At 46.5% G+C, this 26170-nt stretch overlaps 1 protein-coding gene across 1 annotated transcript in view; it reads left to right on the top strand.

Moving 5' to 3' along the window:
• Positions 1-26170, top strand: part of ALK (ALK receptor tyrosine kinase) — a 742529-nt gene that overhangs the window by 618162 nt on the left and 98197 nt on the right. The window contains exons 6-8 of the mRNA XM_069582903.1: positions 144-275; positions 8261-8392; positions 9691-9791. Coding sequence (XP_069439004.1) covers positions 144-275; positions 8261-8392; positions 9691-9791 — 365 coding nt within the window. The remainder of the gene's footprint in view (positions 1-143; positions 276-8260; positions 8393-9690; positions 9792-26170) is intronic.

The following is a 26170-nucleotide window of genomic DNA, read 5'->3' as shown; positions in this document are numbered from 1 at the left end:
CTGGTGTTAACCCTGGTTTGGGCCAGACTGAAGCCGGGGTTGTCTCAGGCCGTGAGATATGAACGGTATGGAGAGATGCCTCTCTACAGCCTTCCTGTGGGACTGCTGAGCTGACCAGGGTTGTGTCTCTGTGTGCGCTCCAGGATCATCTCCGGGCTCCAAGATGGCCTTGCAGAGTTCCTTCACTTGCTGGAACGGGACAATCCTTCAGCTTGGGCAGGCCTGTGACTTCCACCGGGACTGTGCCCAGGGAGAAGACGAAGGCCAGCTGTGCCGTGAGTAGATGGGGCTGCCCCACCCACCCCACCCTGTGCTCACATCCCCTCCTTCCCCCCACCACCCAAGGTAGGCAAGCTTGAGCAACCTCCCTTATGTCCCGTGACACTTGTGTTCTCTCAGTGGCAACTTTCAAAATTTACACAAGTCTTCAAAAGATGGAGCTAAGACCCATGGTCTAGAAAAAGCGTATAATTAAGAACCAAGCCAGATTTTATGTTATGCTCTCAGCATCCTCATGTATAGAGAAAATGTGCAGACTACAGCCCAACTCGAACATGACGTGCGAAACCTTCGAGGCCCAGACCTCCTTCACTTTTTAAGCCTTTCTTTCATCACCCACGTGCCTCCTTTATCCTCACAGCCTTCCATGTACCCCAGCTCCAGCCACATCAAACCTCCTCTGAGCATCCTCACACCTTCCTGGCTTTGTTTGTGTCCTTTCCCTTCCCAGAATGCCCTTTCCCATCTTAAGTCACATCTGCTCTTCCAAGACTCACTTCAAAAGTCAGTCCCTCTGAGAAGCATCTTCTGACCATTGCCATCCAGTACAGTTTATTCTTCTTCCTCCGTGCAACCCCACCCCCACCCCGCATCCATGCACCATAATATTCATTACTTTTTAACATCTTTTGAGCAATATAATTTACATACCATACAATTCACTCATTTAAACTGTACAATTTAAGTGTAGTCAGAACTATGCAGCCATTACCACAATCTAATTTTAGCACATTTTTATCACTCCAAAAAGAAACCCTTGGCAATCTCTCAATTCCCTCCAATCCCTCCCTCTTTGGCTTCCTCCCCCTCTTCCCTCCTCAGCTCCCCTGAGCCCTAAGTAACCACTAATCTACTTACCGTTTCTATAGATGTGCATTTCATACAAATGGAATCGGATAATATGCGGTCTTTTGTGATTAGCTTCTTTCACTTAGCATAATGTTTTTGAGGCCCATCCTTGTTTTAGAACATGTCAGTACTCGATTCCTTTTTATCTCCAGAAACTGTTTTATTGTATTGCTGTACCATATTTTGTTTATCCCTTCATCAGTGGATGAGCATTTGGGTTGTTTCCACTTTGGGGCTGTTGTGAATATTCGTATACAAGTTTTTGTGCAGACAGATGTTTTCATTTCTCTTAGAAATGAGGTTTCCTACCTAGGAATAGATTTGCTGGGTCATATAATAACGCTATATTTAACATTTTCAGGAACTTCCAAGCTGTTTTCCAAAATGGCTACACCATCTTACATTCCCGCCAATAATGTATAAGGGTTTCCAGTTTCTCCATATCCTCATCAACACTTACTGTTGTCTGTCTTTTTTATGTTAGCCATGCTAGTGGGGGTGCGTCCATTGCATTTCTTGGAGGTGGTTTCCATGCCTCTCTCCCCTGATGTGGACAGAGTGGGTCTGGTCCTCTTCCCCCATACCAAGATCTCAAATGATTGCTGGTGCAGCACACGTGCTCACTGACTCCTTGTGGACTAAAATGAGGGCGTGAGTTGGGGAACCTGGGCTCCCCAGAGGACACAGCTTGCTGAGGTCTCACCAGGAGTTAGGGGCAGAGTTGACGCCCAGCCCAGTGCTCACTCCACTTGAAGACGGTGTTCTCAGCAGCTGCCTGGGGAGGAGTGAACACTCTAGACATTTCTTCCAGGAAAACCGCAAGCACTTACAGAACACATGTAAAGTGAACTAAAAAGTGCACTTGATCCTGGAGCACAGACGAATAACACAGCCTCTGTCTTCGTAGAGCTGAAAATCCAACACACAGGCAGGGAGTGAAACAAGAGGACCATGGCTGGGAAAGGACACAGCAGCCTGGGGTGCTCTGGGGCCCTGGGCAGCCAAGTCAGTGCCCCTTCAGACACAGTGGCTCCAGGACGCTGGGGCCTGCCTGCCAAACAGCTCTAAGAAGTTCACAGTGTCCCCAAGGTCATTTGGAGGACAGAGTTTTCCCTTAACAGAAAAAAGGTTTTATATATTCCCTTTCAAGTGAAATAGTAAAGAAATCCATTTTTCAATTTTAAAATCTTCCTTTTTATACAAAACTTTCCAGTGACATTTTCCAATAACATTTTCCAATAATCATGGAATAGTGGTTGTTTAGATAAAACTTGGTAATGAGCTGCAGGTAAGCCCTTGGCTTGTTCCACACTGGTCTGCTCCTGGATTTTTCTCCAAGCTCTCACTACGCACAGGGACCAACAAGAAGCCAGGCCCAGCCGTGCTGCCCCGGACCCAGCCTGTATGCGCGTCTCTCTCTAGTTATTTGTCTCTCTCTAGTTATTTGTCTCTATGGTGTTTCCAGCAGTGCCTCTGAGCTGTGTGACTTTGCCTTGGCCTTTTTAAAGTTTGTGATATCCACTTCCCAGCTGGGACACAGGTCAGGCAGTCCATGCCCTGATTTACAATTGGGAAAATGAAAGCACAGAGAAGGTAATTGATTTGTTTAGGGTCACGCAGCGTGTCGGGAACAGAGCCATGATTAGAGCTTTGAGCCTGCGGGATCCAGCTCATTACTGTGGGTTTAGGGCATTTCCCACCATTTGGGGGCTTGCCATTAATGGATTTTCAGGGCCAACTCCAAGCTTGAGGGCAGCCTGGTTCCAGTAAGGAGGGCGGGCACCTGAAGCCCAGAAGCCTTTTCAGCCAGACTTGAAAAGTTGTTCTGACCAGCTGTCAGAATGACCAATCCATCCTGGAGAACACCCCACCGAGCTCTTCGCTACAGAAGTCGGTTGATAGAAGGAAAGTCCAATTAGAAGGAGGGTTATTCTGATCTTTTTGCCACTCTGATCTTGGTCGTACTCTTGGTAAATATCCTTTTTCTTTTATGGGCACCCCTATTCTCTCAGCATTTAAGCTGTTTTCCCCATCACACTGGCTAATGTTGATTCTGGAAACCAACCCCATGAAGATAATAACAATAGTCATAGTAACAACTAACACTGAGAATTTTCTGTATGCTAGGAGCTCCTCTGAACACTCTTCATGCATTAACTTATTCCACCCTCACAGCAATCCTATTGCAACAATGCTATTGTGCCCATGATACAGATGAGGAACCTGGAGTCCATCAGCCTGCTGGCCAGTGGCTGAGCAGTGATTCAGATCCAGGCTGGCTTCAACTGCAAGCCGGACCCACTAGTTACATGAGTTTCTGGCAATTTCCAACATAACTCTCAGCACATATCCACGCAGGAAGAAGAGGCCAGGAAGAGGCAGGGAGGTCCAGAGCTCTTCTAGGGGTCACTCAGATCACTCGCCTCCACCCTCTAGGCCTCAGTTTCCTCATCAGTAATATGAGTTGGAACATGATGCTTGCTGAGGTGCTGTTGTCCATGATGTGTTAAAGATAATGCTCTTGACCTCATCTGGTCCTTCCCCAGGTGGTCTGGAACTTGTTGGAACATATTCTCTGAGCAGTAGTCATTTTAAGATTGGTGGGGATGTCCCCATAAGGATCACTAAACTTAAGCCAGGGTGTTCAACCATGGTTGAAATTCAGAGGGAAAAAGTAGGCTGTATCCTGACAACTCCCAGCCTCAACTCCCGACACTTTCCCCATACTCACACTAAGCTTCATTCAGATTTATCAGGCTCAACCTTGAGGGGCATTTCTGACTGAGACGAGTTGGGGACCTGAAATGGAGGTGGCACTGCTCTTGTCCTTCTCATCCAATCAGGAACGTGTCCATTCACATCCCATCCTCCAAGCCCACCACCATACACCATACACCTCTTTCTAATTAAACATAGCCAGTTCATGTCTACATCCCTGAATACAGACCCACTGAAGGGTGTCTTCAAGGTTCCCTCTGTGTTCTGAGCAATGGCCTTGAAGGCACGCAGTGTCCCAGAAAAGGGTCAGGTTGCCCCCCTTCATTCCTTGGGTGGGTGGTGGATTCACTCAGAGTTACAGGCAGCTTACTCCCCCTCCACGTACTCAATAATCTCATCTCTTTATTGGGATACTCTTCCTGTCAGGAGAAAACAGTCTGTTTGTTTGTTTTTTTAGGTTTATTTCTTTATTGTAAAATAAAACACGTTGGTTGTAAAATATTTGGAAAATCAAAAAGTACACGGGAGAAAATAACTATTGCCCCAAACCCTCCCTTTTAGACACTCAGAGATAACCATAATATTTTGATGTATTTCTTCTAGCATTTTTCCCATGACTCTATATTTTCAAGGAAATGTATAACACATATTTATCAAAAATGTTAACAGAGTTGTCACACAGGAAAGGAACGGAGTAGTGTCGTTTGGCCTGGAGTTTATACTTGGCAGCTCCTGCAGCTGCTGCTGAGGTCACATCTCTGTGACCCGACCAATTTGTCTCTCTTAGAGTGGAATCAGGTGTCATAATTGCCGAATGTTGTGGGATTGACTGACCCACACATAGCCAATTTGGCCGTCCAGCCAACGAAGTACCTGGCTGCAGCCCAAGAAGAGGGTGGGTTACAGCAGTGCCTTTCAGATATTAAGGTGTCTGGGCGTCATGTGAAGAGCATTAAAAATGCAAATTCTGATTCAGTAGATGGGGGAAGGGAGGGGAGACCTGAGATTCTGCACAGCTCACAATTTCACTGGTGATGCAGGTGTGGCTGGCTCCTGGACCACATTCTAAGTGGCAGAGAGTTAGGGGACTGAAGAAAGTGAAAGTGTCAGCACTCAATCTTGCCCTCACGCTTTGCAACCTCATGGACTATAGCCTCCCAGGCTCCTCTGTCCATGGGATTCTCTGGGCAAGAATACTGGAGTGGGTAGCCATTTCCTCCTTCCCGACCCTGAGATGGACCAACTCCCATTTCATTCAGCAAGTGAGTATTGAGGCCCTGCAACATGCCAGGCGCTGAGTAGGTGCTTGAGATGGATGAGGTAACATAACACCTTAGATCCAACGCAGGGTGCCAACACTGCTCAGCAATGGTCTTAGCAGCAATTTTCCCACCCCGGCCTGATCCACCAAGGGCTTGATGCTGGCACCCACCCCACCATCTTCCTCAGGACTGGCTCCTGGCTGAGCACATGCTCTGATGTTCTTACAGCAGTAGAAATCCTCTCAGGACCACTGCCCACCCTTCAAGGTTTTAGTTGTCACATAAGTTGCCCTTTGACCTATTTTGGCCTATTTCATCTCCCTTTATTCAATCATCCAAAAAGAAAGGGGCTTCTGGCCTCAGCTCACCCTGGATCCTGTGCCAAGTTAGGACAAGAATGGGCTTCCAGAAGGTGGAGAATGCCAATGGCTTTCCTCAATCCTGTCTCAGTGGAAGACCCAGGCATTTCCAGAGAGGAGCAGAGGGACCCATCTCTGGCCCCTAGGGCAGTGTTGGCAGTTTCAGATGTTGAGTTTCCCTTCCTAGATATGAATGATGATTCATAATGCCACCGCTGCTGTGTTTACAGAATGTTTCCATACTCTCTCTCTTACATTGTCCTCAAAACAGCCCTGTGAAATATGCACTACCTTACCCCACTTTACAGATGAGGGAAGGAAGTGACTTGTCTGAGGTCACTTACAGAAAGCAGAGAGGTTGGGACCAGAGCACAGGTGTCTGGTGCTGATGAGGCACCAACACCAATAAGTCAGGCTAAGTTCTCTCCCTCCACTTACTGGAAGAGTGAGGAGGGGGCAATATGCTGTGCAGGACCCAGCTCAGCCCCGCGTCTTCCTTCTACCTGAAGCCCGTCGTTGCCTGCTGGAATTTTCCATCTTGGTCTTGGTTTAAGCATATGTGTGAAGGACGTTTTCTGGAAGGTTGCTTCCAGCTACCAGTTAGTTTTTGCTAAAGAAGTGAATGTGAAATTCCTTGAGGGGGGCATAAAAAATAAAATAGAAAGATCTCCTTTGCTTTTGGATTTTTAATCAGAGGAACATGTGGGGCTGCTGGGGTGGGGGGATGGTTTCTTCAGGGGGGTATAAACGGGAAGAGATGCTCAGAGTCAGTGACAGCCTGTTTTAATTTATAATTCTGCCTCTGTGTGAAATGCACAGAGAATCAGGGGAAAATGAGTAATAATTCACTAAGGTGCTGTCACAGCCAGGAAGTGTTAGGGCCCTCGTTGTCAGCCTGCTGCTGCCAAGAAGGCTGGGACAAAGAAAGGACACTGGAGGTGCTGGGCCCTGCTCGAGAGCTCCCGCATGGAAACAGGCCTGGCCGGGGTTGTTGGGCACCATCAGGATAGTCGGGAAAACCCACTAGCTTCTCAGGGCTGAGAGCCTTCCAGCCATTCTATGAGCGAGCTGAAGCAAGGGAGCTCTCTCTACCCCTCTGCTCCTGTCCTTCTCCATGGGCCGTGGGGAAATATATGGTCTCTAGAACTGACGGTGGCCTCTTTAATGGGACCTGAGGTCGGGCTGATAAGGAGAGAAGTGCTAACAGGACCGTTTATGCTGAGCCAACAGATGATATAAAGAGGCCCCAGGGGCTGGGGTTGCTTAGTCAGGATAGGCTAGGTTATGCTGCAGTAATAAACCATCCCCAGATTCCAGTGGCTAAAAATAACATTTACGGTTCTTCCTGTCCACTGAGGGTTGGGGGGAGGGGCCTCTACCCCACAGGATCTCTCCTGCTGGCAGAAGCGCCATCTTCCTGCAGCAGCGCTCCCAGGAACGAGAATTCTCCTTGGTCACTTCAGCAGGAGAAGAGAGACTGAAATCTACACCAGGGCTTTTCACAGCCTCACTCCAGAGGAGATGCACATCACTTCCACTCACATGTCACTGGCCAGAACCAGCCATGGGGCTTCACTTAACTGCAAGGGGATTGGGAGACAAAGGGAAACAGATAGTTTTGAGCAGCATGTGTCTCTGCAGACAGAGGTGATTTGAGGGACCCAAACCAACCACGTCCCAGCCAACACTACCACTGCCACCACCACAGTCTTATCATTGTGCTGATCACTGGAAATGTACTTCAGTGATATATATATATATATATATATATATATATATATATATATACACACACACACACACACACACACTGGCTTTTCTAGGGTCCTGTTCATGGTGGATCTGTGTGAAGAGCATAGAATTTACAAGCAGAAGAGGCAGTTCCCTGGTGATCCAGGGGTTAAGAATCCGCTTGCCAGTGCCAGGGACACAGGTTGGATTCCTGGTCCAGGAAGATCCCACATGCTGTGGGGCAAGTGAGCCTGTGTGCCACAACTACTGGAGCCTGTATGCTCTCGAGCCTGTGCTCAGCAACAGGAGAAGCCACCACAATGAGAAGCCTGACCACTGCAACGAGGAGTAGCCCCTGCTCTCCACAATCAGAGAAAACCTGTGTGCAGCAGCAAGCACCCAACACAGCCAAAAATAAATGAATAAAGCAGAAGCTGCTGCTGCTGCTAAGTCGCTTCAGTCGTGTCCGACTCTGTGCGACCCCATAGACGGCAGCCCACCAGGCTCCCCCGTCCCTGGGACTCTCCAGGCAAGAACACTGGAGTGGGTTGCCATTTCCTTCTCCAATGCATGAAAGTGAAAAGTGAAAGTGAGGTCACTCAGTCGTGTCCGACTCTTCGTGACCCCATGCACTGCAGCCCACCAGGCTCCTCCATCCATGGGATTTTCCAGGCAAGAGTACTGGAGTGGGTTGCCATTGCCTTCTCTGAATAAGGCAGAAGAGCTGGGTTCAAATCCCAGCTGGGTTACTTGTTGACTCTGTGACCTTGGTCAAGTTGCTTAACATCGCTGAGCCTCTGCTTTCCCATATATAAAGCTGGGTTAACAATACCCCATGCTGTGAAGTTATTATTATTTTCAGAAGATCAGAAAACAGAAGGCCAGCACATGTACAAGCTAGAGATTAGGCTTCTCTTCACTATGAGTGGCTTTAGACACCCACTCATGTGGGTCTGGTTAGGGAGCTGTTATTAAAGAGAATGGTCATGCATGGCTAATTTTACTTGATGTTTTGGGTTTAGCAGTCCCGGCAATGACTGTGCCCCTCTGCTCTCCCTGCAGGTAAACTCCCTGATGGTTTTTACTGCGACTTCGAGGACGGCTTCTGTGGCTGGACCCAAACCTCACCATCACCCCACACGCCCCAGTGGCAAGTCCAGACCTTAAAGGATGCCCAGTTCCAAGACCACCAAGGTATCACCCTCTCTTCCCTTCCCTGGTGCCTACCTAGCCACACGACAGAATTGGGGCACCACCCTGAGCCACTGGACCTCTCCGCCTCTGCCCTGGGGTATGCCCACACAATTTCTTCAGACCCCCTTGGCATTAGAGTGATTAAATCAAGCCAAGGCTGATGTTACCTTTTGATCCTTTGATCCTTAAAATGAGAACTTTAATAAAAGATTAGCTAAAAAATAAGAACAATAACAATAGTAATAATCTGACAAGTTTGTTGAAACCTGCTGTGTATTAGGCACAGAACTCACTGAGAAATAAGGAAAACTGTTATTTTTCCTTAATGCACAATCTTTGCTTGGAAAGAGAGGAATTTTGTACAACGGACTCCAGCTGGAGCAAGTAAACACAGGGGAGCAGAGGGGAAGGGAGAGAGACCCCCTCCATCCTGCAGAGAGGTAGGAGACTTTATAACGTGGGAGACTGGGGCTCAGGGAGGTCCTCCTGTCATTTGCCCCAGGATCGTGCCTAGGAACTTTGCTGTATCTAGATCATTCCCTGGGGCCCAAATTCTTCAGCCAAACCCTACCACTACATCCAGCTGAAACTGGCAACTCCCACCCTTCCCACATCGTAGCCCATCTTCTCACAGGCCCTGCTTGACTGCCAGGGGGGCATGGGGTCTCCACATACCCAAGAGATGCCACCCACACTGGGCTGACTCCACACCTGGGAGTGCTGGCCTGGACATGGGGTCAGAGGTGGTCTGTGGGGCCAGTGTAGCTCCCAGAGCTGGTCCCCTAAAGAGGCCACACCATCCAGTCATGGGCCTCTCCTTGGCCTGTGCACCACGTGGGACTGAGGCTCATGTTCTCCAGGTTTTCTGGCCAGCGGATGAGGCACAGGCTGACCTGGGCTCCGGAGAAGGGAGTAGACAGTGAAAGTTCTGAGACCATTGGAGGGCAAAGCACTGGCATGACTGGAAACGGGGGACAGGGGTGGACCTGGGGAAGTCCAGCGTGTCTCAGGCTGCTCCTGGGCTATGAGCTAAAGCTGGTGGCCATGGGAGATTAGGGAATGCAGTAACCCAGATGTACGGTGCTGGAATGTCACAGGCTGTTTAGAACGAAGACCTCTGCACAAGCCTAGTCTCACAGTCAGTGATAAGCAGGCTATCTTACCCACTGGAAGCAGAAGCAACAGCGTCTTCAGTCCCGAGGCTAGAGAAGAATAGTGCGGGGCCCGTTAACCTTGCGCCCCAAGGCCCTTCAGTGCACGAGAATGGTGCAGTTTTGACTCCTCTCTTCTCTGCCCAGGCCACGCGCTATTGCTCAGCATCACTGACACCCCCACCTCTGAAAATGCCACAGTGACCAGCGCTACGTTTCCTGCGCCCATGAAGAACTCTCCGTGTGAGGCAAGTCTTGGTGTTCCTCTAGTTCTCTGCCTGCTCCTCCCACTTCCGGGCACTTCCAGGTGAACGCGCACAGATGAGCAAAATAGACTGATGGTCAGGCTGCTGTTCTCCTGTGGGAGAACCATAGGACCGTTTGCACCATTTTCTAGGCAGACAGTAGCTACCAACATGGTAAAGTCCCGTCTTTACCATGGCAGAGAATTTCACCTTAAACACCACACTCAGCTGCACTGAACTATTTGCAATAGAACTTTGATGGCAGCAAACCTCCAAAATATTTCCAAGACATAAGAGGTGATGGTAACAGCAACTTTCTACAGAATCCTTTTAAAAGATGTCGGTCTCTTACAATACATTTCAAAGTTTCAAAACATCAACACTTTGACTTACATAAATATCACTAAGGCATCAAGGACAGTTGGTGAAGTGCCTCCAGAGCCACTGGCCCAGACAGACAGTGAAGCTGTTACCCCTTCAGTGTGGGAACTGAGGGCCTGGTGCCAGGATTCTTAGCCCAAGGTCATATTCTCTAGGGACCAGGAGATGAGCTTAGACCCCCAGGAGGGCCCAGTGATTAAGCTTATGGACTCTGGAATCAACTACCTGAGTCCAATCCAGGTTCCATCCCTGACTGGTGGTCTAATTTGTTGTATCCATTAATAACTTTTCAGTGCCTCAGTTTTCCCGCCTGGAAAGTAGAGACTCAGAGTGCCTCACCAGGGAGGTGAAGCTTAAATAGGTTAATATTTGTAAAGGGCTTGTCATGCAGTCTAGTATAGAGTAAGGAGCACAAATATTAACCAACAGTGTCTGAAACTCTGTATAAATATGCAAAGAATGGGGGCGGAGGAAAAGAACTTTAGCCAACAACCAGACTGTGCTTCTCCATGCTGGCCCAGCATTGCGACAGTACCGTGCACATTGTAGGAATTCAGGACTGAATTTAAATTTGGCCAGTCCTCTCTTTCTGGAAACTCACAGGAGTAACTCCTTCCTGGCTTCTTTCAGGAAGAGCTTTGTGCTCTCGGAGCAATTTGTTACCTTTCAAGTTGTGGATATTGTGAAACTGACCACATTCACATCCCCTCAGCAGGCGGGTAGCAGTGCCTGGCAGGCGGGGCTTTGACCAGGAGAGGTGCAGGAAAGAGGTGATTTAGTCCCTGAATCCTGACTCTTGTGGCTCCATGGACTGTAACCCGCCACAGTTACCCATGTAATACCATAGTCTGTCCATGGTATTTCCTTGGCAAGAATACTGGAGTGGGTTGGATTTCCTGTACAGGCAAATCCAAGCCCTCTAGTCTTTTTGTGAAATAAAAACTCACAGACATAAAGCAAAGGAGAATGGAAAAGATAGATCAACGATGGTTTTTTAATCAGAAGAATGGTGGAACTAAGTCTGTCTTTACCCAGTAAGTTTGCAGCAGCCTTGCTCCTGATTAGCTTTTATATTGTTACTTGACATCTACCCTGTCACCCTCACCTTCTAGTGCATGTTTTACGTATCTCTGTGCGCCACCTTAAATCCTTTCTGGAAGAAGTCAGGGCACAAATAAGTAGATTCATTATGTTAAATTGTATTTGAGAAACCGTGCTCTCTGCTGCAAATGGTGGAATTACTCAGTCATCGTTGATACTTTTCGGGTGTCTCAGAGCATCACCTAGAAAGGGAGGTTTCTTAAGAGGAAGTCTAAATGAGGAGAGGTGATTGGCCTGTCTGACAGGCAAGGGGAATCCTTAAAATCACTTCACCTTCAAACTTATTTTCCACTAGATTTAATGTGAGCCTGATTTAAAAAAAAAAAATGTCAAGGTAAAAATGATATTTTTCTAATACTTCATCATTTCTCTAATAACCTTTGGGTTGATCAATAGCTTAAACAGGTGTTTTGTTTTACTGGCCTATTTTATTATTCCCCCAGTCACATTTGCTCTGGGCGTTTTCTGCTATTTCCTGCCCTTTTCCAGAGCTTGGCTCAGCATGAGTGAAAGGAAGGCAGGGAGACCACTCCGTTTTCAGCTCACAGCTATTTCACATTCAGGGTTTCAGATCATTCATCTCAGGCTGCTGGGTCTTTGAATTCCCAATGTTGGAGAAATGTTTTCATCAGAAAAATAAATGGCCAAAATAGAAATATGCATTTCCAGGTTTGTAAGCCCTGCCATCTGTTTCCCTCGAATCCTAAATACAGAAGGCAGGAAGTTGATTTCCTTCTCCCAGGTTGGCTGAATGTCGTTGACAGAGAAACAGATGTTGCATTGCTGTGTGGGACTGTGTGAGGTTAACCTCCCTCCAACCCTAAAGGGGCCTCCACTAGCTATAGGGCCCCGGTGCAGGAAGGTGGACACTAGATAGAGCCATGGGTGGAAGTCTCTGGTGAGAGTCAGGCCCATGGGGACAGGCTGGAAGCACTGAGCTCCCAGCTGACACCCACCCCTGAGCATCTTCTCTAAACCCTAACAGTCCTGGTCCATGGCCTCTAGAGAGTTGAAGTAATTGCCGAATAACTTAAAATACTCTTGAGAAACTACAATCATCAGTGGATCCCAAAGGGAAACTGGTGTTGCCTTCAATGCATTTCCTTGAAAATCTGGCTACAAGCTACTGTAGGTCTGTGTTTCTCCAGTTGCAGTCACTTGGAAAATATGACAAATGCAGATTCTTGGGCCCCACGCCAGATTTCCTGAATGACATCACTGACAAGGGCCCAGGAATCTGCATTTCCAAGCCCCACCATTGGTGATTTGGATGCACACTGAAACTTAAGAGTGACTATCCGTAGGCGTCCTTGCCTGTTGTGACCGAAATTCATTCTGAACCCAAGCTGAGAGCTATCCTCCATTACCTGGGGTGCCAAAGATTATGATGTAACTTGCCTTTTTGGAAAGATGAGTCTGAGGAGGGATTAGAATTGACTGATGGGGTGGGGGACAGAGGTGGTGGAGACAGAAGGGGGAGCCACTCTGAGAGCCACGTGGATCTAGGTCAGTGGCCTACCGATGATGGAGACATACCCAGGTGTGTCTTTGTGCCAACCAGCTTCCAGGGCATTTCAGAAGCATGCCAGCTCTGGCCTCCTCCCCCTAGATCCCTGCAGCCACTGTCGCCAGGGCCTCTCTCCACTGCCTGGCCTTGGTGCAGACACTGCCGCCTCCATGGCTCTGCACGGTGGCATGTGGGGCATGAATATTTAAAGACCTCTGCCCAGCCTTGCCCCCCTCTCCTACCCACAAACTACTTTCTGCAAGAAACTGAGGAGCCACTTAAAACACATTCAGATTTTATTTTATTTTAATTTTGCTGAGCTCCAGTTCAAATAATTAAAGTTGCCACTGGGGAGGAGAGCCTTGCCGTGGCTTTCATGCGCTTGCTTGCTGTCAGAACTGCTCGCGTCCCCCGGGTGGGGAGACACACTGGGATGTGTCTAGCATTGCAGCTGCTGATAATAAAAAGGACGGGAGAGTGGCAGGGGCCGTCTCTGCCCCTCCCCCTGCCTTTCACACATCCTAGCAGACTGAATGTCTCAACAAGCCCCGTGTGGTTTGAAATTCTATTTTATTTGAATAGTCTGAGCTGTGACTAGAATATTTTAAACCATGTTCTCAGGACAGAACAAGGCCTGGGGGGGAAGTGGGCTTCCTTCAATCTCTTTCCCCCTCCACAATGTAGAAGTAGTTTTCCTTCTATGAGCTGCAGAAACGAAAGGGACCCAGGAAGTGGGAGGTGACCCACTTAATTTGCGCTGACACCCTAGGGCAGGCCAGTTCCCGGCTACTGGTTTTCTGACCTTGCTGAAGCTGCAGCCACCTCTGTCCTCTCCATACACACATGTGCAAACACTCAGACACACACACCCTGGGGCTGGAACACACCTGGCCTTTCTGTCTCTGGCATCTGCCCTGTAGTGATAACAGCTTTGATTAGCGACTGGGAGCTGCTGAGACCAGGGCAGAAGGTGACCAGCGGGACTCCTCCATGTCGACATGGGCTATCTAGTCCACAGGAAGGAGACCTCCATTCTGTCATTAAAACCAACAAATATGGCCAGAGGAAGGTGGGAGAGGAGTTCAGCCTCTGGAATTGGCCTCTGCTGTCCATTAAATTCTGTGCAAAGCCCCACTGGGAAGGAGACTCTTGTGGCAGGAAGCCAGGGAGTTTTTCAGCAAATTGCTCTCTGGTTGATATTGCAAGGCTTTCCAGACTGCTGGCACTTATTCCTGGACACAGAGCCCATCCTTCCTGGGGATTTGGCTGGTGAGACGCTCTCCAGCATCTCAGTGTAAACCCGCATCTCGGTGAGTGTCATGGCTCTGTGGATGGGCCTTAGTCAGGCTGGCCTCACTCCCTCCCCTTGGGCAAACAAATAGGACTTCCAGATAGGAAGAGGAAAGGAACTTTGAGACCCCTGGGTTTTAACAGTTTATTAATTCAACGGTAAAATCCCCCTTGGAATGGTCAAGAAAAGAAAAATAATAGTAATCATAATTACTACAGGATGACTTGGGGCAAGGGAAAATACAAAAGCTGAGGGGCTCTTCCTTTGTCAACCCCACCAAACCCTCACAAGCAGGGGCTAAAGATGCTGAGAATATTCTATGTAGCTCACTTCCTGGAGAAGATCCTATGTGTCAGGGGTTGCCACGCCCGTGATCTGGGTCAGGGTGCGTGCAGGGCGGCCCAGGGAAGAGAACAGCCTATCTCCGCAAGACAGGAAAGTAATGTCCCCAGTGTGCACAGCCAGTACATGCAAAATCAGGATCAAACTCAGGTCTTATGACTTGAGCCCTGTGCTCTTTCTGTCACATTACCCTGCCCCTGCTGGGGGCAGATGGTACCTTCTCAGCTTCCGGGGAGCTGACGTGGGCCTTGGAAGCATCCTTGAGGACTGGCATGGCTCCCACCTCACCCAGAGACCTCATCCTCCTCACCACGGGGTCCTCATCTCCAGAGACAGGGAGGAAAGTCATACCAACCATTTTGTGACAGACTAGTTACCTGCTTCATCTCTCCTCAAGCTGGGACTGGTCACTGGGTCTAATTCCTAAGCAACCAAGGGGACATTGCCGCTTACCCGTGGAACCCAGGTGTTGTTTGTGCCTTGTGTGTGCGTTGTTCCCAGCCTCACGTGCTCTCACTTATTTTAGCAAATCAGGAAGGAAAGGCTATTTCAAGAGGCCTCATGAGCTTGATCCTGAATAAAGCTGTTGTGTCCTGAATCCATCCCATCTTCTGCATTGAACATGTGCCCGCCTGGGGGGAAGGAAAGTGCCCCTTGCCCTCTTCCTATTCACTGTCCTCCCCTGGGCCTCTGCAGAGTGTTGACTGGTAGAGGAACAAGCAGTTTCCTGCTGAGTCTACCTAGGACAGCCTTTGCCCCTGTGTGGCCAAGAGATGCTGCACAGATACCTTTGGTGACCGTAGAGACCCTCTCTGTAAACAGTAAGGGCCCGGTGGCAAGCTCAGGGGCAGACTGCGGCAATACCCTCCCTAGATCCCTCCACTAACCTGAGTTGGACTGGATATCCAACTCCCATCTCTTCTAACACTGTAACATCTGCTGTGGTGACAGAATGCTCACCAACTCAGCAGCAAATCCCTCTCATCTTTGGATAGTTCTAGGCTTCAGTGTTTGCCTAAATCAAGAGCAAATGCAGCTAGACTCACCAGGGCTTGTGTTCACACCCTCCTGTTCTCTGCACCCCTCCTCTTCTTGCTTTGGGGAGCCTTGAAGAAGCAGAGACAGAACTCCATGGTAGCTATGCAACACCCAGCTGGGCGGTCCATCCCTGCCCAGGACATCATGGTGGGCCCGGCAAGAAGCACAGTTTCCCTCTGGCTCCCATGAGGTGATGCTGACATCTGAAGCAAGTCAGAGCAGCATGGTGGCCCCAGGCAACTGCCTCCCTCCTGTTCCATGGCCCAACAAGCATGACATCTCCTGTGTCTAGAGGAACCCAGCTGGTCATTTGGGGCCAGAGCAAAAGGAGCATCATGAAGGCAGTGTGGTGTGGTGGTTGGAACAGCTCCTTGAGGTCCTGCAGTCCTTGGGAGAATCCTGCCACTTTCTAGCAGGGTGACCTTGGGCAAGTCACCTCACTTTTCCCAGCCTCAGTGTCCTCTGCAGGGCTGTTGGGAGAAACAAGTAGACAAGTTAGAAAAGTGCCCACCCTGGATCTGGCCACAGTAGATGTTTAATAAGTGTGGTTTCTGCTTCTCCATTGCTGTGTGAATACATGTGTGCTAAGTTGTGTCTGACTCTTTGCGACCCCATGGACTGTAGCACGCCAGGCTCCTCTGTCCATGGGATTCTCCAGGTGAGAATACTGGAGTGGGTTGCCATTTCCTCCTCCAGGGGATCTCCCTGACCCAGGGATTGAACCCACGTCTCCTGCAGCTCCTGCACTGCAGGTAACTGCTGCTGTTACTATTAGTATCTGACTTTTGTGATGACTCCAAGATCAAAGGCTGGACCTGCTCTATCCGACGACCCTCAGTCTGGTGAGTTAAGTGAGGGTCCTCACCCTCAGGACAAGAAGTGTGGCAGCTGCCAGGACAGGGCCAGAAAGGTAGCATGGCACTTGGCTGGGCTGGACGGACACACAGAAGGCTAGTGGGAGGTCCTCACTCAGGTGGTGAGCCAGCAAGTGTTCCTCTCAAACCCACCATGTAACCAGCCAGGAGACAGACCACAGGAATCTGGGATCTTTTTAGAATGTTTATTCAGCAGAAAACTAAGAACACTGACTTCCAATATGACAGGTCCTGGTCTCCAAGTTACTTATGAATCACTTGGCTATGTTACAAAATGCAAGCCAAAATTCTTAACTAGAGCCCTCAAACACCCTAAATCTTTGTACTCCTAGGAGAAAGAAACCTTCCCTTAGTCTGGGGCTAAGGGAGAGACCCTTAATAACCATAAAGTAACTAAAGGAGTGCAGTACCCACCCCCCATCAAAGAAGGGGGATACGCTCTAAGACCACTAGCAGAGGCCTGGAACCACGGACAGTGCCAAACCCTGTATACCCTATATTTCTCCTATACTAGCAGCTGGATATGTGTATAGCATCGACACAGTGGCCAAAGAGATGATTCATGTCTCAGGTGAGACAGAGGGGGTCAGCATGAGTTTTCATTGTTTCGAGCTGCTACTCAGAGTGGCACAGAATTTAAAACTTAAGAATTGTTTTTTTCTGGAATTTTCCATATAATAGTTTTGGACTGAAGTTGACCTCGGGAAACTGAAACTACAGAAAGTGAAATGGCTGAGAAGAGGACTACTGTTTTTTTTTTTAAAACAGTGATCCCCTCCCATGTGGCTGGCACTGTGCTAAGCAGGCCACTTGCCTTATCTCATTGCCAAAAGAGACTTGTAAGGAATTGCTGCCCCATTTACTGAAGCAGAACCTGGGACTTCAAAAGCTTAAGTGACTTGCTAGTGACTTGCTATTAAGAGGCAGAACCAGGATTCAAAACAGGTCTGTCCAACTCCTAGGCCAATCCTGCAAACACTCTTAATGTCCCTGGACTTGACTCAGGTCACCTGAGTGTGGGTCTCAACACTGCCATGTAATGAGCCATAGGACCTCAAGTCAGTCAGTGTCCCTAATTGGGAATAAAAATGCCTGTGTTACTTGCTGCGAGAATTAGATTCAAATGCAAAAACTCTTTGTATTCTCTTCAATCTTTTATGAATGGCAGCAATTATTACGATCCCTCTTCTTACTCTGCATAGGTGTGAAGAAGTCGCTGCTGACATAAATTCAGACAGGCTATATTCTTATTTCTCCTCTGAGTCAATTAGCAATGCAGGCAGCTTGGGAGCATTATTTTGCACAATGCCAATCATTAGCGCCAGGGGGATGTGCCCAACGAACCTGCTTCATCCTAATTAATTAATTAATTGTGCAGCCTCTCAATCGTGAGCATGGCCATGGTCCAGGATGAGCGCAAACAAGGTGACTCCTCATTGAGTCTCAAGGAGCCGACAAATACGGCCCTGCTGACATCTGGGGCCAAAATCGTTCTTACCTTAGCACCTAGAGCTGGGAAGCCGCTGGAACCTAGCATTCTGCCACCACTTCCTGCGATGTGGTTGATGCTGCCAGAACACATGCTAATGGGCTAAAGTAATCAACAGTCATTGTAATTACAGTCGGACATAATTAATTTAATACCTTTGAGTCATTCAAAATTAATACCTCAGCCATTACATGATGAAACTGAGGCATAGAAGAATTACTGTCAAGGCTCACGGGTGTGAATAAAAAACCTCCCGGGCACTTGGCAGATTTAGGTTTAGGTCCCATTCCAAGTCTATCTGTTAATCAAACACCCTCGTGGCTCCCACTAGTGGCGATCATTCATGTGGCCGGGATGCATAGGGGCCAACCTGTTGAAAGCACAATCTCCCCAGGGAATAAATATACTCCCTGAGTGGCTATGGGTCCTGCAGACAACTGGAGATGCCTAAAGTCCATTCTTTTTCTTTTTTTTTCTTTTTTATCTCAGTTTTATTTATTCCTTTTTTTTTTTTTTACTTTACAATATTGTGTTGGTTTTGCCATACATTGACATGAATCTGCCATGGGTGTACATGTGTTCCCCATCCTGAATCCCCCTCCCACCTCCCTCCCCATCCCATCCCTCTGGGTCATCCCAGTGCACCAGCCCCGCGCACCCTGTCTCATACATCGAACCTGGACTGGCAATTCGTTTCACCTTTGATAACATACATGTTTCAATGCCATTCTCCCATATCATCCCACCCTCACCCTCTCCCACAGAGTCCAAAAGACTGCTCAATACATCTGTGTCTCTTTTGCTCTTTTGCATATAGGGTTATTGTTACCATCTTTCTAAATTCCATATATATGCGTTAGTATACTGTATTGGTGTTTTTCTTTCTGGCTTACTTCACTCTGTATAATAGGCTCCAGTTTCATCCACCTCATTAGAACTGATTCTTTCTGATGGCTGTTTATGAAGATTGTAGGAGTTTCATTTCACTGAATCAATCCTGTTCCCCAGTATAAGGATTTCTAAAGCTATTTTTCAGCATCATCTCTATCACCCACAGGGAAACTGAGGCACAGAGGAGGCTGTCTGCTCAAGATCACCTCATTACAGTGTAACTCAAAAGAAAACATTGTTTTCTTCACATAGACTGGAAAGATAATCCTCTAGGGGACCCGGAAGATAAAATACTGGACTGAAAATTTTAATACAGCATCCTTCATCCTGTCCTATTCTGTTTGTGTGAGCTGTTTATTTCTAAACTTATTCCCTGCCTGCTTTTTCCAATACAGGAGGAAGGAACTAACATTGATAAATGTATTTGGTAAGTTGGGTACTGGGCTCACATAATCTTACTAAAGTCTCCCAGCAACTCTATAAGGAGAGTATGATTAGCCCCACTTCACAGATAAAGACTGAGGCCCTGAGATTTGTTGTTGTTGCTGTTGTTCAGTCCCTAAGCTGTGTCCAACTCTTTGTCACCCCATAGACTGTAGCACACCAGGCTTCCCTGTCCTTTACTATCTCCCAGAGTTTGCTCAAATTCATGTCCATTAAGTCAGTGATGCTATCTAACCATCTCATCCTCTGCCACCCTTATCCATTTTTGCCTTCAATTTTTCCCAGCATCAGGATCTTTTCAAATGAGTCAGCTCTTTGCATCAGGTGGCCTAAGTATTGGAGCTTCAGCTTCAGCATCAATCCTCCCAATAAATATTCAGGGTTGATTTCCTTTAGGATTGACTGGTTGGATCTCCTTGCTGTCCAAGGGACTCTCAGGAGTCTTTTCCAGCACCACAGCTCAAATGTATCAATTCTTTGGCATCCAGCCTTCTTTATGGTCCAACTCTCACATCCATACATGACTACTGGAAAAACCATAGCTTTGACCATACAGACCTTTGTCAGCAATGTCTCTGCTTTTTAATACACTGTCTAGTTTGGTCATAGTTTTCCTTCCAAGAAGCAAACATCTTTTAATTTCATGGCTGCAGTGACCATCTGCAATGATTTTGGAGCCCAAGAAAATAAAATCTGTCATTGCTTCCACTTTTTCCCCTTCTATTTGCCATGAAATGATTGGACCAGATGCCATGATCTTGCTTTTTGAATGTTGAGTTTCAAGTCAGCTTTTTCACTCTCCTCTTTCACCTTCATCAAGAGGCTCTTTAGTTCCTCTTCACTTTCTGCCATTAGAGTGGTATCATCTACATATCTGAGGTTGTTTATATTTCTCCCGGCAATCTTGATTCCAGCTTGTGATTCAATATTATGTCATAAGTAAAGACAGAAATGTCCTTTCTGATTCCAGAGCCACAGCATGACCCAACCTCATTCCCCAGAAGCTCCCACTTCTCCTTAGTCTTCCTTGCAAAGCCCGCAGTTCAAGCAAGAGAACTAGATCCTCCTCAAAGTGGTGAAAAGATGGTACTCTTTTCCTACTTTCCAGTGATATCAGAATCCTCCCTTGATGCCTTTTTTAATATAGCATTTATTGTTTCTTCTGATTACAGAAGTGCTCTACATTCATTGTAGAATATTAGGAAAATATAAAGAAGAAAATTGAAATTGCCCACAAACTTACCCTCCAAAGATAACCCCTATCACCATATTTGTACATTTCTGTCCAGACAGATAAATGTCGATTTGAGCAGAGGGATAGATAAAGGATTTCTATAAATTTGATATCATACCATATAAGCATTTTGTATCTTCTTTCTTTGCTTAATATTATTCTTTCCTAGATCAATATTATTCTTCAAAAAAAATGCTTTTACACTGAGTTTGTTCTAGTTATCAAAAGTAATAGATGTTCATTATAAAAATATTAGAAAAGAAAAGGCCAAAGAAGGAATAATATAGCCATAACTTTGTAACTTCACCAGCCAGGGATCCCACAGTTATTATTTTTGTATATAATCTTCACTGCTTGCTGTGTTTTTACTAAGGGGGCATGTGGATGACCCTGTCTGGGTGTTCTCTGGCTTCATTGTGATGCCTGAGAAAAAAGGAAAGACATGGGGTGCTGTTTTCAGAAACAATCTCAATCTTTTAAGTCTCTTACATGGCCAGGAATCCAGCATTCCTTAAGCCTCTGTAATTGCAAGTATTTCCCAGCATATTTTATTTGCTTGTTATCAGAAATCCACATCTGGCCTGCCTCGTGCTGAGTTGGGTTGATTTCCCATTAGGCTATTTATAGCTAGAGAGTTGTTATTTATTTTTTCCAGGTGAATTAGAAGATGGTGTACAAAATGTTGGGTTTTGCAGTGTCAATAGTCTCAGTTAAATTAATAAGACCACATTAAAAACCCTTAAAGTTACAGGTTCACAGCCAGAATTACAGCCCTGGCATCTTCGATTAGAAAGAAGCTTTAACCTCCATTCAAAGCTTGGATGTCCTTAACAACATCCCCAATCCTGGCCATCCAGTCACTATTAGATGACCCCCAGTGTAGGGAATACTGGGGGAGTACCCATCCCACCTACTAGGAACTAGCTCATCTCTGAGCATCACAATCTGTTAAAAAGTGTTTTTTTCTTCTGTTGAAATGAAATACACACTAGAGCATCTGTCCTTGGTTTTGTGTCTACTGCTGGAATATATACCACCCTTTAGAAATTCAAAGAAACATAGCACCTCCCCCTCATACCATTCCCTATGTTTGAGAGTGCTGCATGTTAATGGACATTATTGATACCATTGGGTCTCTTTTGTCTAACTTCAGCCTACATTCCATGCTGATTTTTTTTTTTTATGGATTCAAGATAATCTTGTGAAGTTGCCCATGAGATATTCATAGCAAACACGGGGCATATTCTAGACATAAAATTGCAGTAATTACCTGTGGAGGAGGAAAGGGCCATGAGAGAAAAAAATAGCATAAAGCCTAGCCACAAGGCTGGTCCTGCTTTACATACAGAACTTTAATTAATAAAATGACAAACACTGGTGGTGCATAATTGGAAAGTCTATCAGGGCCCACCAAGAGATGGGGGGAAGGTCTGGAAAGGGCTGGCTGGAGCCAGAAGATATAATTGCTGGTGGCGTGCTCCTGGCATTGTCTCTTTTCACTTGTCTCATTTGCTGTCAGCATGTAAAAGAATTTATTAGTCAAAAGCTGTCACTTAGAGCCTATATCTATTAGAATGGGTCTTGGAAGGATAAAAACTTTATTGTTATAGGTTCCAACAAGTTTTACATCCCATAAATATTATGTAGGATTTGTATAGCATTTCTCATATTTGTGTGAATACATTTGAGATACCCATAGACACACACACATTTGTAACTATTAATTTTCTGGCAGAGGCAGAAAAAAAGGTTGCAAATGGCTTAAAATCCACTATCTCCATTATTCTCCCCAATATTATTTCTGTGATAATACCTTGTTAAAATATAAAGTCTGATTCAGCAGGTCTAGGGTAGGGCCTGAGACTCTGCATTTCTAACAACCTCCCAGGACACACCAATACTGATGATTCATAGGCCACACTTTGAGCACCAAGTATCTAGAAAACCTTCACAATAACACATCCAAAAGATTTAAGTATCACCATAGTATGTTACACTTGTATAGTGCTATAGACATGGTGGAAACAGCATAGCACACAGTATGGAATCCAGGTCTGCAGTACATGAGCTTAGTGCCGTGCAAGATATGCATGGTCTTAGATTCCACATCCAAAAAATGGGTATGATCATTTCTGTAGGAAGGGATGTTATGAGTGTAAAACGAGACAGAATATATACAAGTCCATAGTACAGCTCTCCAATATTTAATAAAAGTCAGTTAATGAAGTGCTTTATCCTATAAGCAACCTAGAGAGAAGTTGGTCTTACTAAGATCAAATTCCAGACTGCTTTTTGCCTGCTCTCGGTACCTGAACTTGACTGTCAAGATCAAACCAGTCTACCTGATTTGAGTATCTGTATAAAGTGATATCAAAAGGGTTTTTGAACCTAGGACTATATAAGGAAAATGGAAGAGTTTGAAAAGGACTTGAGCCTTCTGTCTATTCTGGGAATCGCATATAGTTCCTCTGTATAGTTGCATGCTCAGTTACTAAGTCATGTTCTTAGATACAAGTAATTAATAAGAGATATTCTGTAAGAACTGACATCAGTCGTCCAATCCTTCTAAGAAACTGGAGAGGACCTTACGCTGTAGGTCCAAGATGAAAGTTGTGGTCCTGTTTGCATCCTCAGATCATCCCTATTCACTGTAAGCCCACAAATCTCTCACTCTCAAGGTCATTCTGAGTCTTTGTCCAGGGATAATGTAGCAGCCATGTGAGGACCTTCTGCTGAGGAATACATCCTCCCCCACTGCAGGAAAACCACTCTTTACCTTGGTGATGGTGGGCACATCATAAGTCATTTTTTAGCTATTTACGAATTGCTTCCTACTCAAAGTCCAAGATGAAAATGGACCCCCCACCAAGAAGGGCAGGCTGCTTCCTGCACAAAGTAGCTTGCTCTCCCCAGTGGTCTCAGCCTAGGCTGCACTTTAGAATCACCTGGAGAGATCTGAAGAGTGGCCAATGCCCAGGAGCTATCCAAGGCTAATTAAGTCAGAGCCTCTGGGGGGGAGTACAAGGTGTGGGGGAGCAAGAAACTTCCAGGTGATTCTAATCTGCCATGAAGGTTGAAAACCCCCTGTTTAACCATTTCATTCACCATTGTGTGAGCTCTACTTTCATGTTCTTTATTTCTTTCAATCTTTATAACCACCTTTTAAGGCCAACAGGGAAGATATGGTTATTATCATAAGTTTGTCTCTAAGAAAACAGAGATTCAGAAAGGGTAAGTGGTTGGCTTAAAGTCATACAGTTAATTTTTGTTGGCCTTGGAGCACAAACTCCAAGTAATCCCATTGTCAACAGGCAAGGAAACAAAGATAGTCTGACAAGCCACTGGAGAATGAATGTTGATACAAAGATTCTTCTAGTACGTTCTAGAAAGGAAATGGAGTGAGTGGTAGGAGCACAAGGACAAGGCCCTAGAGGCTGCTGTCTAGTACTAGGCTTCTCTGCAGATTTTAATGCAGTAGGGCTGGGGCCAGGCCGAAGATTCTGTACCTGTAACAAGTTCCCAGGTAACATGGATGATACCGGTCTGAAGATCACTCCCTGAGTAGCAAAGCACTGACTGACTCTTAGCGGCAGAATCTGGAATCACTGGGAAAAGTACAGGTGAAGACGGTTAAGTGAAAGACTATAGGTTCTGCGCTGCCTGTATCTTGAGAAAGAACAGCATCTGCCTGGATACATCATCTTACCAAATAGTCAATGGATAAAAACATAAATGGCCAAAAAACAAGCTTTGCTGGCTGCTCACTGGCTACCAGTAGGCAATCTTACTCCAAACCTTTTGCATTTGTTTCTAGAACTAGACTTTGCTGAAACTCAGACAGTGCATCCCTGGGCTTGAGTTTGGCTATAGATATATGTTTTCTAAATAGATGATAGTACTGTAAAATGAAAGTTTAACTCTTCTCTTTATCCATAGCACTGAACAGTTGGATCAAGTGGCCATCTTAACCCAAGTCCTGACTATCTTACGTCAGGAGTCTTGACTGTCTTATGTCTACACTGTTGAGTGGCTCTGATTATTTTCCCTCTTGCCATACTCAGCACAGTTGCCATTATTCATTTAAATTCAGACTTCCTCACCAGATAATAAACTCCTTGAAGGCAGGGAAGATATGTGTAATCAGTTCAGAGTAGATACGCAATAATCATTTGCTGAATGAGTGAATGGTCATCTCAAGAGGGATCCTGGGTCACCGCCTCAGGAGCTCAGGACGCCATCCTTAGCACCATCTCTTGGCAGCCATCCCAGTTCTCTCTTGCCCAGACTTCCTGTCATAAGATATAGTGAATAGTGCAGAAAGATGGCGAAAGCTCAGCAGTCACTGGCCAGTGGCACCCAATGTCTATGAGACAGGACTGTATCTCACCAACATGTTCATACCACTAACAGAATCAACTTCAAATGTAGTTTCCTAAGAGCAGCCGAGAGGTATGCAGTTTTGACTAGAGTCATTGGCTGTGAAGTGGGTAGACCCTCCCCGCTTTCCTGGAACCCGACCCCTGGAATGCAGGAAAATGCTAAGGAGCATCACAGGATGCAGAGCTGGTTTGCGTCCCTGAGAGGAGGACCTGGTAAAGAGGAGGGTTTTCCTGCGTATGTGTACATTTTTGTTCCTTTTGACATCGATTTGTGCCTGTCATGTGCGTACACTTGACAACCACTGTGAATTCAAGGTCAGTAGAGCAGTCCCTGCTTTGAAGGAACTAGTGGCCTAAGAGGGCTGACGGTAGGGAGGGAAAACAAGGTGGCAGAGCTATACCCTGTGATGGCCCCACCAGCCTCAGTTATAAGATTTCAGATGAGTGGGAGGTCATTTCTGAGACAGATAAGAAATGGCTCCATGAACAAAAACGTTTATTTTTTATAAGTGGCAAGAAGGAAATAGCAGGTAGAAGAATGGAAGGATCAAAAGCACAGAAGCAGAAAAATGAATGGCAAGTGCAAATCTGGCATGTAGGCTAGTGGGGGGGATCTAGGAACCCACTTCATTGAGCCTCCACGTGTGGACTCCTGGGTAAAAACTTGAGCAGATCCCACTACTTACCTGGTCACTCTAAGGAAACCCAGACCTAAAGTCACTTCAAAACCCCAAACACAGGCCTATGTAGAAAACAAAACTTCCCTCTCACTTTGATGTCAGGGCTTCGTCCTTTCGCCTCCACCCACCATGCTTGGCCTTATTGCAGATGAAAAGCCTGCAATCGGGGAGAGGGTGGTCATTGATCTCTCTCTTCATCACCCAACTCTCCTCCTCTTCTTGCTAACTGACCCTTCAAGATCTTAAGTGTGGGGAAGGAGAAGAGAAAAGGGGAACAGGGAATCTCTTACTGGACCCAGCCCGTTGTGGTGATCTTCACTGGTATTCTCCAGACATGACAAGTATTTAAGGATTTACTATTTCTTACAGGGGAGATATCTGTGGTTTCTTTGGAGATCTGCTTTTTCCCCAGTCCCTCCGCTGTGGCTGGGCATCTGTTGCCTTGGCTAGGGCATATGTGTGTCTCCCATCCAGGTGGACACTTAGTCCTTCCCCTGCCCTTGAGCATCTCAGTATACCTGCAGCTGCTTTCTGCTGAGTTATATTTTCCCCTCCAAACAGCCCTCTCAGGTGAGATCTGAAATGACTGACATGGGCTCCTCTGTACACAGCTCACTCTAGTGTAGCCTATGTGCAAGGCTTTTTTTTCCCCCCCTTTTGCCTCTGCAAACTCTGGGAATGCAAGCCACCCAAAATTGTCACTCTGCCTCTGTTCTGCCATCAGAGAAGC

This window comes from Ovis canadensis, chromosome 3, assembly GCF_042477335.2.
Source record: "Ovis canadensis isolate MfBH-ARS-UI-01 breed Bighorn chromosome 3, ARS-UI_OviCan_v2, whole genome shotgun sequence".
Lineage (NCBI taxonomy): Eukaryota > Metazoa > Chordata > Mammalia > Artiodactyla > Bovidae > Ovis > Ovis canadensis.
The sequence above is the reverse complement of the archived record's forward strand: the minus strand, read 5'-3'. Positions and strand labels throughout refer to the sequence as shown.